At 43.6% G+C, this 14,950-nt stretch overlaps 3 protein-coding genes across 5 annotated transcripts; 2 read left to right on the top strand and 1 right to left on the bottom strand.

Annotated features, from left to right (window-relative positions):
* Positions 1-56: 56 nt before the first annotated feature.
* On the top strand, positions 57-2,497 carry LOC147322835 (histone H3.3A). The gene is made up of 4 exons (XM_086302799.1): positions 57-196; positions 931-1,068; positions 1,152-1,305; positions 1,394-2,497. Exons 2-4 carry the CDS (start codon positions 941-943, stop codon positions 1,520-1,522), a joined length of 411 nt encoding a protein of 136 aa, XP_086158925.1. The 5' UTR covers positions 57-196; positions 931-940; the 3' UTR covers positions 1,523-2,497.
* Positions 1,622-8,088, bottom strand: LOC147322834 (uncharacterized). 2 transcript variants are annotated; one of them, XM_086302798.1, is made up of 16 exons: positions 6,051-8,088; positions 5,641-5,748; positions 5,479-5,554; positions 5,209-5,365; positions 5,041-5,086; positions 4,899-4,957; positions 4,787-4,822; positions 4,608-4,660; positions 4,392-4,524; positions 3,636-3,850; positions 3,495-3,540; positions 3,348-3,413; positions 3,216-3,275; positions 3,055-3,137; positions 2,725-2,819; positions 1,622-2,637 (listed from the first exon to the last, which is right to left on the bottom strand). In XM_086302798.1, exons 1-16 carry the CDS (start codon positions 6,085-6,087, stop codon positions 2,603-2,605), a joined length of 1,305 nt encoding a protein of 434 aa, XP_086158924.1. In that variant the 5' UTR covers positions 6,088-8,088; the 3' UTR covers positions 1,622-2,602. The 2 variants fall into 2 exon arrangements, with proteins under 2 accessions (XP_086158924.1, XP_086158923.1); XM_086302797.1 differs by having other exon boundaries at positions 3,055-3,140; positions 6,051-8,086.
* LOC147322833 (butyrophilin subfamily 1 member A1) lies at positions 6,969-14,700 on the top strand. 2 transcript variants are annotated; one of them, XM_086302796.1, is made up of 10 exons: positions 6,969-7,127; positions 8,604-8,695; positions 8,792-8,890; positions 8,972-9,079; positions 9,157-9,315; positions 9,490-9,630; positions 9,911-9,962; positions 12,072-12,098; positions 13,385-13,411; positions 13,491-14,700. In XM_086302796.1, the coding sequence occupies exons 2-10, from the start codon at positions 8,633-8,635 to the stop codon at positions 14,048-14,050; spliced, it is 1,236 nt and encodes a 411-aa protein (XP_086158922.1). In that variant the 5' UTR covers positions 6,969-7,127; positions 8,604-8,632; the 3' UTR covers positions 14,051-14,700. The 2 variants fall into 2 exon arrangements, with proteins under 2 accessions (XP_086158922.1, XP_086158920.1); XM_086302794.1 differs by lacking the exon at positions 6,969-7,127 and having other exon boundaries at positions 8,200-8,695.
* Positions 14,701-14,950: the final 250 nt, after the last annotated feature.

Genomic DNA, 14,950 nt, shown 5'->3' with positions numbered 1-14,950 from the left:
GTTTATTTTTTTATTTGCTTGCTTCCATTGGCTGTACCTTATATCCATTGACCCAATCAGTGTGTAGCGTTTTACAAGTATGACGTCACGACAAAGTATTAATAGTCGGCCTCGTTGCCCTCTATCATAGAAAACGCTTTCGGAGGTTCCGGTGTTGTCTTCGTGATTAGTTTCACGCTCAACTAAAGTCGAAAAGGTAACGTGAGTATTTCTTCTTGCTAATAATACGTCTAATGATTGTATTGTCTTTGCTGTGACATGTGTTGTGATTTTTGTTTTAGGGTTTAAGTGTCGGCTTGCTAACGATAGCCTTAGCTAAAAACAGAACAATGGAGTGTCTTGCGGTTCGTCGTTTAATATCACCATTGACTCGATAAAGTGAAGTTACAACTCACAAACGATGCTAAAATTGTTTAAATGTTACGTGAAATTTGAGCGTGATATCTTTACGAAATGGCTAACAGCTTATATAACCGTTTGTGCTAACATTTGTAGAGTTGAGTTAAAGCAATGTTGTTTGAGGTACAACGAGAAACTGAAAATGGCGAAGTCGAAAACCAGAAACTGGCTGGGCTGTTTTGGGCTCCCACTGTTTTGACGCCATTGTTTGCGGCTACCTTGGGCCGTTAAAAGATTTTTAATCGTTCATGTCAGTATGTTAATAAACGCGTTAAGCGAAACGTGTTAAAGGACATAATCACTAGTTCGCTTTAGTGGAAACTGTTACATAAGCTGCGGTGGCGTATAAAAGTAGCGCTGCTTATGTTGGTGTTGGCCGCCTTGGGGGGGAGGGGGAACCGACGGTGCTAGCCATGTAGGCTAGGCTAACACGCTAGCTTGACTAATTGGTGTCGTACCCGTTTCTGCCGAGCTGCGTTATTGATGTAGCAGTTTCTGACCTGGACTTTTGTTTTTCGTTTATCCTAAAAGCTAGTACAACATGGCCCGTACCAAGCAGACTGCTCGTAAATCTACTGGAGGAAAAGCGCCAAGGAAGCAGCTTGCGACCAAGGCCGCCAGGAAGAGTGCGCCATCCACGGGAGGCGTGAAGAAACCCCATCGTTACAGGTGTGTGGCACTCTGGTTGCCCCTAACAGAAATAAAGATTTCCTGGCCTACAGTGTTGAATATCTGCTCGATTCATCCGCTAGGCCCGGAACTGTGGCTCTGAGGGAGATCCGTCGCTACCAGAAGTCCACTGAGTTGTTGATCCGCAAACTTCCCTTTCAGCGCCTGGTGAGGGAAATTGCTCAGGATTTCAAGACTGACCTGCGCTTCCAGAGTGCTGCTATTGGCGCTCTTCAGGTAAGTGAAACATTTACATTTGACCTGCAGAGTAATAGCACTGTAACGAGAAGCTTATTTAAATTTCTTTTTCTCTCTCCTTAAACAGGAGGCCAGTGAGGCCTACCTTGTGGGTCTGTTTGAGGACACAAACCTGTGCGCAATCCATGCCAAGCGTGTCACCATCATGCCCAAAGACATCCAGCTGGCACGTAGGATAAGGGGAGAGAGGGCCTAAGTGGCTAATGACTCCATTGTCATGACAAATGATCCTATTTATCATACTTAACCATTTTGTGGACTTTTATTTTCTTGGCTTTTTTTTTTTTTTAAACAGTTGTTTTTTTTTACTTGACACAAATCAATCATTCCGCAAGTGCGAGCCCCTTGCAGACATACAATTGTCTATCATTAGATATGGGCTAGGTTTGCTCTAATGTCTAAGCTTCATTAATGCAAGCAATGGTTGAGAGCAAGCTATCATGCATATAATTGTCCTCTGAGCAAAAGGGTTGTTGCCACAAATGCAGTATGAACTATCAGCATTGACAAAAGTGTAGCTACTGTTTGAAACAATAAGTTCTCCATTGTCACAAAGGGGCGAAGCCCAACTATATCCTCCTATAGCCAATTGCTCTGCATCCTACTTCTATTCAGTTGGAGCGCATCACTAGGAATTCTCATTGTACCTTGCTGTGGTGAGATTGGGTCGCGGCATTCTTCTCGGCAGCTGAGCAAATCACAAAGATGCACAAGCAGTTGTACTCTTGTGCGCCCATCTGATCACAAAGTTCACTTTGAGAATGAGACTTACATGTCACTACACAAACTTGTGCTCACTCAAAGTACCATCAATGGAGACAGAGTTTGTCTGAAGGGGGCTTCAGATTATCCATTGTGGGTCATATCATAAGATGTAACATCACTTGACTTTAAACTTGTGGGTGCCGGGGTCCATCTTCCATGGGGGGCAGGATTTTTAATCCATTTACCACAAAATGCCAGCGTGTCATGCTCAGTAAGGCCTAGTGTCGGGGTGTTGGCTACCTCAGTTGATTCTCTATACTTGGTAACAAAGAGCATGGCAAACCCCTGCATATATCGATGGCTTTTTAACATGTTTTTTCCAACATAAAATCTTGGCAGCTACATTTAATACTATTTATGAAATGTTGTCACATGTCTTTCTATTAAAGGTCTTTATGAGTAGTAAGAGGTGTCCTTTTGTTTTGTTTTTTTACTATACAGACAGTGAAGAGGTCTATATGGTCAATACACATCTTTTATTTACAACACAAAGTTGGTCACAGCTGGTTTGTCATACAAACCATTCCGTATGCTTGAACCCAGTGGCTGTAGGTGGGGGAAAATACAAGTGTTTAGTGTTTGAGTGACACGCCTGTAAGCACATGACTGCGTCTGAGAGCCGTGATGCCTCACCAATCCTGCAGACGATGTCTTCGCACTCCTTGATGCTGCTGGCTCGTAGTACCACACAGCAAAAGCCTGTGGACTGAGGGGTTTCTGGGGAGTCTCTGTGAACACAGCCAATCATGTGCTTAGATGACATGGGGGCCCAGCCAATGACTAGGCTTGTATATTGCATCATGACATCCTGTCGTAGGAGGAGTGCGATCTAAACTACAAGCAGCCTAGTTTAACAGGAATGTGTGGAAAAGCCTTTAATAATAAAATAGCTTAGATTATGGTATTTTGCCAGGATGTACTGCAATATCAGTGAAGGGCTTTCATATAAAATGTGATACTTACGCCACACAGAAGGCAAATGCTGTGTAGTCTGGCTGTGCATATCTCCCTACACATGAAATCTCGGGATAATGGTGCTCAAACAACTCCTGATGAGAGAAATGAAGACAAAACTTTAGGAGAATTAAAGTACAGGCAAATCTTTGTGAGAGAGATCTACTTACCAATTTACTGTTTCTGTCTGTGCACGTCAAATGTGTTTCCTTCAAATCTAAAAGCACTTCCTGCAGGGAAAATTAAATGGGTTATGCATATATAAGTGCTTTGCAGAAAATTGGGGAAACAGCTTTCATTACCTTGCTAGGTAGGTTTTTCTGCAACACCTGTGGGATTGCATGCTGGAGCACCTCCTTTCCTCCAAACTGAGAGAGGCAGACAAATGACAGTTACAGGAGGTGTGTGCAGAATGTTTGAAAATGCTGTAAAAACAAATTGTCATTTACCATTCCAATGTTTGCCTTTCCCAAGAATTGCACTATGTAAACAATCCTGTGGAACAGAGGTTGTTCAGAATGTATTTCTCAAATGTCACATCATGACGGCAGCTTGAATACAGATCGCAGCGATGGCGTGTTAACACTTGCCTTCCCTCTTTGAGACACTGTGATGGAGGAGGCTTCTGGTCTCTGCTTGCTGTCTCCTGGGAGGGAGCAGGACCCAGCTGCAGGGTGGGGTTCTCTGTCCTCAGGGCCCGCAGGAATTTGATAAGGGGTCTATACACTGTTCCGTCGTGGGCCCTCCATCTTATAACACGGATGGACAAAGGGCAGCCTTTAAACCGAGACAGAACTGCACCGGCCTGGGAGTGCAAGTAAAAAAGGTCTGGTAAAGAAGTGTATATATATGCAGCACCTTTGCATCCCGCCTGGCAGCTCAAGCTTAAATATCTACATCTATCTATATTTATCTATCAATACTCTCTTGCTGCTATCCTGTCAAAAATCCCTCCCCGACATTCATCTCTACCCACTCCACCCTGCCTGCACTGTCTTCTTCACCTCCCTTGTGCACTATTTTTCCATCTGTCTCCCTCTCATCACATGTATGTATTCCATTTTGCTCCCACCAACTTTCATTCCTTTATAGTGCGTACCTCCATCTTTCCAGACTCTCACTATAGGTCACAATGTCATCATCTGCAAAACATAATTCACGGAGACTGCCCCACCTGGATCTAAGGCATTTATCAAAATATAGATGATCCACAAACACGAAATATCCACGGATATTGCATGATATATTTAACATGAATTCGTTTTGCTGGATAATTGTGTCATGAAAATGCAATATCACAACAGCCCTAATGCAGTACGGCACTGTATATCTGAGGGATTTCTCACATGTCCACTTTTAGAATTCCTCAGCGAGGTCCCATTGATCTCATCGAGGATGTCACCAGCACCGATGAACTTGTCGACGTCAGCCTGACTGCCGGGAATCAGGTCAAGAACAAAGACGCGCCCGCTGAGATACCTAAGAAGCAGATCCATAGATGTTTTTTTACTAGCCCACGTGCTCAGTGTAATGGAAATATTTGTAGACTGGAACATACTAACCTCAGAACCAACCCTACCTCCCGGCAGGGCACAACTTCGTATATCTCACACACCTAAAAACAAACAGCCAGCAGTCAGTCTTTCACCTCCTTAAGATTGTAGTTTTTTTTTCCTTCTATGGATTTATATAATATCCAAAGACAAATAACATAATAACAGTGTTACTGTGATGCTCTTACCGGCAGGAGCCAGCTCTCATCCAGAAAACTGCAATTCTGTATACAAGAAAAGAAAATTCTTATTAGATTGGAGTTCAAAGTGATTGGAAAAAATCACAGTAGCAGCTCTGACCTCCATGTCCAGTTTGAAGTCCATGTGTGAGAGCACCAGCAGCAGCGACATGAAAGGTTCTGGAAGAGGAAGAACAGCAGCTCTTAAGATTTTGTTGTTGACAAGAACTTCCTCAGTTTTGTTCAAGCTGCTGTAACCTCACCCACAAATTCCTCATTCCTGAGAATTGATAAATCTGGGCTGTACCACTGAAGGAAAGAGAAACAATGTTAATCACAACTATGCAAGTCTGTTAGAGAAACACACTTTCTAAAATCCCATTTTTGTGTGCTCAACACTGGGGAACAATGCATCTGTCCATGTATCAGACCTCCAGGAGTCTGGCAGTGTGCAGCAGGTGTGTGAAGAACTGCGGCAGGACCTTGCGGCTGAGGGCCAGCCTGAGCAGGTAGCGCCCTCGGCCCTGAGCTGAGAGCAGCTTCCTGCAAACTCTGGTCTGCTCAACTGCCAAGGACAGAGCAGACAGACTGCACGGGAGAAGACAGACAGAGAGGTGACGGGCATTAATGAGTGAAGCTGTCACTAAAAAAAACAACAAAAAAAACTTCCCCATCTGCTAAACTAAGCAGGATGTAGTTACCTGCCACAGGCATCTTGATGGGGTAGCTGTTCGAAGCAGTGCCAGTAATCTCTGTGCACCAGACTAAGAACGGGCTCTGGAGAGAAATGAAACACACCCTGAGTGAATACTGCAGAAGTCTCCTTCAAAATGAATTCAGCTACACAAAATAATGATACTGACGCTGGAGTCCCTTCCTGAGGACCAGCTCCAGCAGCTCACAGCAGGAGGCGAGGTGAGGGTTGGAATCTGTCACCGTCTCTCCATCTGACTGCAGGTTCAGGACACACACTGAGTGGGAAGGGGAAAAAACACGCAACACACATTGAATCTGTTGTCATCAGCATGACATAACTGCATTTTTGCAAGCCATGTGATCATCGCCATTTCACTCATCAACACTAAAACAGAGACTGTGTTGATGATAAAAAACGTAGCGGAAGCTTTTTTGGCGTAAAAATAGCGCGCTGCAGGGTCAGAAATTAAACCCAATTCTAGTTGTACGTTTTATTATGAGTACGTCACGATCAGCTGCTTACTGAAATTGTGATCCAATGGCATCGTACCATCACTCATCTATTATTGATGCTTACCTTTGAGGGAGCCAAGGAGAGGGTCTTTGGGTGCCATGTTGATCGTCCAGCTGTGATCAGAGCCTGTCCTTGATAAGAGACGCGCCGCTTCTATCCTCCTGTCATTTAAGCACGCTCTGGGGACGCGCGCTGTGTACACACTTCCGTGAAGCTAACATATCGAGAAACACCTTCCAGTTCCACTGTACCTGCCCGAGACCGTGAGCGAGGACGGGCGATGTGTTGCTGTCATTAAGTTATTATTTTAAATAAATAGCGAAGGAATATTGAACCTGCAAACACAAGCGCCTGAAATAATAACCACGTACACCTGCGCACTGACTGACAGTAAACCTGTCGTGCTGCCTTCAGAGACCCCGCCTTGTTGACCAAACAAACTGTAGGTTCGTGTTTACAACCATTCACTTCAGTAGCTAATATTTATATTTTCAAACGTGACAGAAGCTATACAGGCTACGGGAATATAAAGGAAGAAAAGAAAACAGACAAACGGAATCTTAGTCGTTAATTTAAGATTTTTATGGACACGATAATAAAGACCCAGCGAGTTTATATAGTCAAGGTCCTTCTAGAAGCGAAGCTCACCATTTGGCAGATAAGTATTAGTTATTTGGTCGGTGATCTTGCAGCCTTAGTACTTTGCGTCTCTCGCCTATAATATCTCCGTTGGTAAACAAAGGCGTGTGTTCGAGTCCACCTCAGGCTGTTTGCTGTCGCAGTGCTCTTTCTAGACTATTTAACGCTGACTTACTTAAATTGGAATAAATAAATAAAATGTATTTTCGGGCTAAAAAAAAAGTAAATTAATCTTTAAATAGAAAAAACTCTGCGACGCTTCCGTTTCTGTAAAGCTAGTTGGCGGCCTCTAGCGGCCCGCCTTTGGAACTGCCGCTCAGTGGAGGCGGTGGTTGATAAGAGCACGCGCGCTGTCTCTCGTGCCGCAGTTGTGGATGGGTGAAGGAAGCGGTGAGGCTGTGGAGGATGGCGGAGCACTAAAAAATTAAACCGAGTTTCGCGAAAGCATCACAGAAAAGCCGCGTAGAGTTTTCTTCCTGAAGGGAATTTATCCGTTACAAGGTGAGGTGTTATTTATTTCCCTCTAGAGCGAGGTGATAAAAAAAACAACTGGTAAACTGGTTGCATTTTGCCAGTGCACAGGGCCTAATTACATGGAATAATGTGTGCGCTTGCTTTGATTATGTCCTTTTTTGTAAACATCGCTTCATGTGCAAGAGGCCTCATTTTTTAACCTTACAACACTGGCATTTTGAAATTCTGTTCTATTTATTATTAAGAATAATATTTTACAAATTGGGAACAAATAATTAAATTCGGTGTGTATGGATACACTGTTGTACGGTAACGTGAGCCTGTTGTTGTGCAGTGTATTTGTTCTGATGCCAACTTGCATGCAGTGATTTGTCACTCACTCCCAATATAGAAAGTCACTACCTGCGTTTGTACAGCACCGATAATCCCGGATTTCCTCTAATCCTGCAGCTCCTCTGTCACCTACACGCTCAGCCTCCGCTGCCAGAAATAAACCCACCATCCAAACATGAGTCAGTTACAGACAAGCAACGCTTTGACATCTGCTGCCCTCATATATAGTGAAAGAGAGATTAATAAATACTACAAATCAAGATGCATTAGTGTGGTTGGTGTTGGTATCAGACATGCGCAAACTCATGATGGTGTAAATAAATGTTTAAAAATTATAGAAGGGAGTTGATTGGAAGTTATAGTTGAATAACACTGTATAACTGATTCCAACCCCCTTTCCATAAAACCGTTTCTAACAGTTCAGGGATGCGGGTGGAAGAAATTCATATGCATACTCAATAGGCAGAAAGCAGGCATACCTATGAATGTCAGAATTTACTCTCTAAAAGGTCAACTCAGTCCTGAGTTTGTGCTCCTCAGTGTTTGTTGCCTCCTTTTTTCTTTTCTTTTTCTTTTTTTTTGTAGCTCTCCTGCTGCCTCTACATCACAGCAAGAACAGCAAATCCCCTCTGCTTGTCAGACTGACTGCTGATTCAACAGCAAACTGGTCCAAGGACCCCCCACCCCTCCTCCTCCTCCACCCCCACCATGGCTCCACAGTGTTTTTATTAAAAGCGCTCTGCTGTGCTCACGTCTCCATGGGAATAAATTCCCACTTTCAGGATGCATCGATCCACACGCATGCAGGAAATCCTGTTACTGTGCAATATTTTTTTTAATGTTGCTACATCTCTGTTTTCCACCCACTGTGTGGTCTCATGGATATATATATATCTATGCGGAGTGAGTGGGCTGAGCGAGTGGGCTCAACACCTAATGATAGCTCGGTGGGGATCTTAATGAGCTCTCTGTGGACTCTGAGTGCAGAGCTGTGATAAAAGTTCTGCAGTGAGTGCTCCTCTCTCCGCCACCTCACCTTTTTGCCACCTTCTCGCGCGTTAGCCATTTCTGCACCCTCATCGATTTGTGTGGGCGACGGAGTGCAGTCAGCTCCAGCTCTTGACAGAATGAGTGCCAGCGTGCTAAAGCTTTTTTATTATCATACCACAGGGCATCGGCCCCGCACTCCAGCTGCCAGCATGATGAAAGAGTGCCTGCAGTTCCTCATCGAGCCAGCCAAAAAGCTCAAGATCCGACTCAAGGTATACAAATCCTCCCACAGTAATTGCTGCGGGGGCTAAATGTTCTGGAAGTCATGATGTTCTTTTCCCTTTTAATTTTCTGTTTCTTTGCTCCAGGAGTCTCGCAAAAAAGTGAAGCTTGAGAAGAAGGAGCCTCTGGTGGAAAGTCAGTTGTTTATTATGGAGCTGGCCCGGGAACTCAACAGAATCTGCCAGGTAAGCTCTTCTCCTCTCTCCCTTTTTGCTCTTTATTACTTAGAGTCTTCTGCATTTATTCGCATTGCCTTTGTACCTCAGAGATCAAATATCCTGTGTCACATCTGGACCGGAGAGGACATCTGGACAGCCAGCGTGTGCCGGGAGTTCATCGTGGAATGGGCTGCTGTGCTGGAGAAAAGAGTGCAGGTACGAGATAGCAGCCATTTACAGAAATAAATTGTGTTTTTTATGGATGTTCTTAAAAGTCTCTATTCTTTATTCAGCCAAGGACAATCACATCAGACTACCAGTATGAGAAGTCTGAGAAGAAGGACTGGAAGGGACACCTTCTTTGCATGCTTGAGGGAGGCGGCGAGTACGACATGGGCCCCCATAAACGGGTCATCATGGATTGGACCCGGAATATTAAAGGCAGACCTCAGGTGACTTTCTTACGGGACATGGATGGTTATTAAAGTCTGACCCAGTTCCGTCGTTGCATCTGATAAAGATGATTAGGCTTAATCGTGCCCTTGACAATGATCTCATGATAATCGGACTGTGCTTGAGCTCTGGCCATAAATTCGAAGCAACTGTTTCTAAACCTCTTTTTTCAGCCCACTGTGTGGCCAGGTGAGCCTGTGCTCATGATGCTGGATGACCTGGAGTTCCAGTGGAAGAGGGGCCGTCTGCCCAACCTGTTCCCGGCCATGGAGCTCGTCATGCTGGCCGTGCTGAACGCCGACAGCCCCATAAAGGTCTTGATATCTGTCGCTAAGTGATCGTCATTAAATGTTTTTGTACTCTGTGGTGTAATTTATGGGATAAGAAGCATGCTAACTTAGGTGATTCGAAACATGAACGACACTTGCATGACATTCTCACATTCGATATCTGGGCTAAGTGTGTCAAGCATGCTGCATATAGGCTGCACGACAATCATGCTAATCTGTTTATCTCTTTGTTCAGCTCACCTTGTCCTGAATGTGTCCACTGTCTACCTTGACATACTCTGTATGTGTGTGCGTGTCTTTGTAGGTGGATGTGACAAAGCAGTGGCTGGTGAAGAAGCAGAAAAGTCAGAACATTGGTGAGTGGATCTCATCCAGTTTAACAATATGAAACAAAACATCCTGATCTTGCAAAGTGGTCATGAGTCAGAAACCAACATTTGTACAATACCTGTTGCTGCTTCGACCAAAAACTTGTTCTGCACATGTGAAAAAAGGGATTCTCCCCATCCTTGCCAATGAAAATAAAGTAGGGAATAAAATGACAATACATTTGGTTTAATTAATTAAATTATGAAGAATGGGGTCTTTATCTTTTTTATATGTTATTCTGGTGGTATTGTAAAAGTATACCACTACTGAGTCAAGCAGAAAGTGAACAAGTAGATAAATATGCTTGACAAATGTTAGATAAATCTGTTTTTGTTTTGTTCGTCTGAAAGAAAAAAAATATTGGGATATTTTTAGCCTCGTGCACTAGCTCAGGCTCAACCCTCTCATCCCAGTGGATGAGAGGGTTACTTCCTCCTGTCCTTGGGCCAGTAAACAGGTCCTGGTTGCCTTTTGCCCTTATTTACTCAGTGACATTTCAGAGTACCTAGTCTTCTTAGTGTGTCTGAGTGCCCCACCTGGAATCTCCGTTGTGCTACTAATGTTCACATGGGCATGGACAGTGAGACTTGGAGGAGCATGACTGGGAGGAACCGCCTGTTCTCTGTTATGTTCTCTGGACAAATCACAGTTTGTCCATAACAAACACCGTGTTCACAAGTGCAGGTGACACTCAAACAAACCTGGTCGCAGGTCAGTGATTGATGCTTGGTTCTCCTGCGGGACTCCAGAGGCAGCTGTCATGTAGTGGCACGCCAAGCAGAGTGTGGCTCTGGCAGCAGTTCGAGCAAACTCTCAGGTGTGGGAGGAGTCCGGCGAGGCCATGGAACAAGATTTTTGGTTGGCCTTGAAGCGATTCCGCTCTGCTCACACCGCTGCAGTTGAGGAATACTTTGAGGGTCTCCTCAGTCACACTGACATGCCTTCTGTAGAAGAAGCAGAGTCTGGGTAGGACTCAGCGTTATAGCCTCAAAGCTATATCACAAAGTTTCCAGAACATTTGTGATACCGACATTTCTGACAATACAGAAAAAATACTGAATGTTTCTTTGATGCTTGCAGCTTTGCGGCATTTATAAATATTAATAACTGAAGAACAGTTTCCAATGAGCTACTGTCACTTATGACACACTACCTAATTAGAAGTGTGAGTCTGCTGAAACACGGTGCAGCAGCAGCAGCATTGTATCCAGTTTCCTCAGTTTATCCAGTTTTTGTCTGAAGCGGTGAAAGAAGTCATCGGAGGCTGACAGATATTATCAGTGTCTATATTATATATCACAGCCCAAGACCTCAGTAATTATTTTCCTAATAAATTTATGGGCTTAGTCACTTACTTCACATTTTAAAACAAGAAGTTCATCAAATAAATAAAGAATATTCTAGCTTTGCAGTAATTCTACCATTAGTCTAATGGTCAGTTTAAAGCTTAGACCAGTGTGAAGGTGTTCAGACCTGTTTATCACTAGTACACATTTATTATCATGGTGAGACATAAATCCTTGAGAGGTTCCAACAGGAAAGGGCCACCTGCCGTGTGACCCCATGTGAATAAAGGAGCAGCTGAAAGTGGCTTTTGTTAAATTACATATTAGCTCATAGGATTAGCATTTTTCCATGATGAGGCAGTCTTACTTTTCATAGGCTCAGTTGCCCGGGTTACAACCAGCTAAAACTGATGACCTTTTTATCTTTCTCTATGTAATTAAAATAATGCGAAAATAACATTTGATGATCATAGTTTGACTAACCCTGACTTCAGAGCTAAGGCCAAAATAAAACGTAGCCGACTAGGCTGAAGTGAGGCGCAGCTATAAAGCCTCACAGACGACTGAGTGGGTGACATACAAAATGTTGGTGTCAGCACAAAAACCACTTGGCAAAATCAGGATGTGAAACGAGTCACTCGGTGATGTGGCTGTTGTGTGTGGTAACAGAATACACTCCACTGAATATTTAATTAGAATTAATCTATAAAAATGTGATTGGAAGCATGTTAGGAAACAAGCTGGTAGGAGGGTTTGAGTTGTGAGTGGAACACTTGTCTGTCTTTAATCAGTCTTTGTTTGTTCTTTCAGACGCTGTGCGCTACATTCCACACGGCGGTAAGTCCAGAAGCTCACTGTAATGAATAAATGAATGACCCCTTTAATGTCTCTGTATAGGATTATATGATCTGAAATCTATAGTATGTAACGATAAACTTTAAACTCGATTATTAGCAAATGCAGTCTTTTTTTAATGGTTCGCCACTGGATTATGCACTTTTACTATATGTCAGTACAGTCTGACTGTTGGCTGGTGACTGTGGAGGCCTTTGAGTACAGTGAAGCTATGCTCAAGACACAGATTTGAGATGATTTGAGCGTTTTGACATGGAGGCAGTCGTCTGAAGATGGGTATAGGGTAGTCATAGAGGAAGCCACCCATCCTCAGGTTGACAGGCTGCTTAGTTGGCACAAAGTGGCCCAAAGCGTGACAAGAAAACATTACACCACCAGTAACAACCTGAACTGTTGATACAAGGCAGGATTGATCCATCCTTTATGTTGCTTAACTCAAATTTGGAGACTTATCAGACCAGGCAACATTTTCCCTTTCTTCTATTTTACAATTTTGAGCAGTCTGTGTGAACTGTAGCCTCAGCTCTTTCTGAAATCCTCAGACACATAACATTAACTGAAAAAATGTTTATGCCAAATGTCATAAATTAGATCCAAAACTCTAGCTTATGTTCAGCAGGATTTTTTTCCTACAACCACCTTGGAGCACCTGTATCATAGAATATATATTAGTTTAAAAACTGCACCATTTTAATGTAAATATGGCACAGAATAACAGAAACAAATAATGAGAATAATAATGGTAAACCTAACAAAGTGCTGTGACAAGAAAGAGTTTTCCTTTTACCTCCATGTTGATATTGGGCTCATTTTGTAGCTGTTATTCTTCTTTTTGTCAAAAGAAATTGCACATATAGTCATATTTGAACACTCATGCATACATTGGACTTTTCATGCTCTGTATAATAGTTCACACTGAACAACTTTAAGCCGTGGACTAGTTTTCAAAATGTTTCCAGTGGGCACACAGAAGGCTGTGGATCACAGCGGCTGTGAGGGGAGTGGGCGTAAAATTCATTTGGTTGCATTTTTTTTGTACAAAGCATTAATGTGTTTTTCAGCTCTTGAAATTACATGTAGTTATATTTATACTTATAAAGTAATACTTCACAAGTACTTCAGCCCCCTTTGTACTTCAGGGCTTTGAGTACAGTGGGGTGGATGTAAGTTGCTTGTGTGTTATCGTGTGAAGGTAAATTTTGCATGCCTTCTTTAAACTACTGTACAAAACAATGAGCTAACGGAGTTTCTCTTCTTTTTCTTTGCAGTGTGGAACTGGATTTGTGATGCAGCAGGTATGAAAATCTCTTTTCTGTTTTTCACCTTACTGTGACATCATTTTGCAGTTTGTAATCCCGCCCTTTTATTCCACAGAGGACGTCACCCTGGACTCCGAATCGGCCCACTCAGGCCTGCTCATCTCAGATGATGAAAAACGAATGCGGTGCGGCCTGGAGCGCCGCGACATCCCACGATGCCCCCGACGCTTCGATGGCTGGTGGTGTGCTGTGGGCCAGGAGGGCTACGCCTCTGGACGCCACTACTGGGAGGTGGAGGTGGGCGAGCGGGACTGGCGGCTGGGAGTGGCCAAAGCCTCGGCCGTGAGGCAGGGCTTCCGCTCGCTGAACACAGATACGGGATACCTGACCCTCCGTCTGGAGAGAGGCACAGATTTGAAAGCCCTGACGGTGCCCGCTACACCTTTACCTCAAAGCCTGGTGCCCAGGAAAGTCGGCATTTATCTGGACTATGAGCAGGGCCAGCTGTCCTTCTACGACGTGGAGAAGCGCTCCCACCTGTACACCTATACCGAGAAGTTCACAGAGGAACTGTACCCTGTTTTTGGGACTGTGGAGGTGGTCAAAGACCTGGTGATCAGGCCTGCTGATGCAAAACAGCGGTGCCTGTGCCCGGGGCCCTGCCTCTGGAACTGAAACGGATCAGTCCTAATCCTCGGCAGCTCACAGAGCTCACGCTTTTATTCTACTGATTTAGAATCGCGTGGCTGTTTCTGGACTAAAAGTCTTTCTGTGAGGTGCTTCGTCAAATCCCAAACAGGAACTGCTCTTCTTTCGACATGTCCATCTGCTAAACACTTTCCTGTTACTCTGCCTTCATAGAAACATACAGTATCTGATTCTTTATATTTTAAAAATGAGCATTTAAAGAATGAACAACGTTTTTCCCCATGGGTTTAAACTCCTCTCAAACTTCATTGGATAAAGTTGGGGATCAGTTTAAACCTGTAATGTTACATCCATTCTTTTTTTTTTTTACATTTTTTTTAATTGTTGATGACAAATAAACATTAAAAAGTTACAGCATGAGCGCACTGTGAATGATGATACTTTTAGCTTCAGTGCAGTGAAACAGTGCCGCTGACGAGGCAGATATTTGCAGAGCGGGCTGACGCATGCCTCTAGTTGAATTATAGATTATTTGATTCTTTGTCTCAAGCTTCCTGCAAACATTTTTCAGGCATGAGCTTCTTTTTGCAGCTGTGTTTTTGTTTATTTGTGCTATATAAGACATGGCAATGCTTTCCTCTCTCTAGCTCAATAAATCTTACTATTAATTCCAGAAATCTCTGAAAGTCTGTTGTCTCTTCTTTGCTCGTGCGAACAGCAGTGGATCTGATCTGCTTCAGACTTGGTGGGTGTGCTGCTATGAATGCAAGCAAGTCTAGTGCTGATTTTGACCTAATTTGGATGAAGGGTTCTCAAATTTTGACTATAAGTTCTTCCCTGTTACCCACTGTTTCCTCTAGAGCAGGGATGGGGGTACTCAAGGCGTTCAAGGGCCAGTGTCCTGCAGATTTTAGACACGTCACCTCG

This window comes from Aulonocara sp. 'chitande type north' Nkhata Bay, linkage group LG8 (assembly GCF_057382095.1).
Source record: "Aulonocara sp. 'chitande type north' Nkhata Bay isolate Kocher_YH1m ecotype deep benthic linkage group LG8, A_spYH_male_GT1.1, whole genome shotgun sequence".
Lineage (NCBI taxonomy): Eukaryota > Metazoa > Chordata > Actinopteri > Cichliformes > Cichlidae > Aulonocara > Aulonocara sp. 'chitande type north' Nkhata Bay.
The sequence above is the reverse complement of the archived record's forward strand: the minus strand, read 5'-3'. Positions and strand labels throughout refer to the sequence as shown.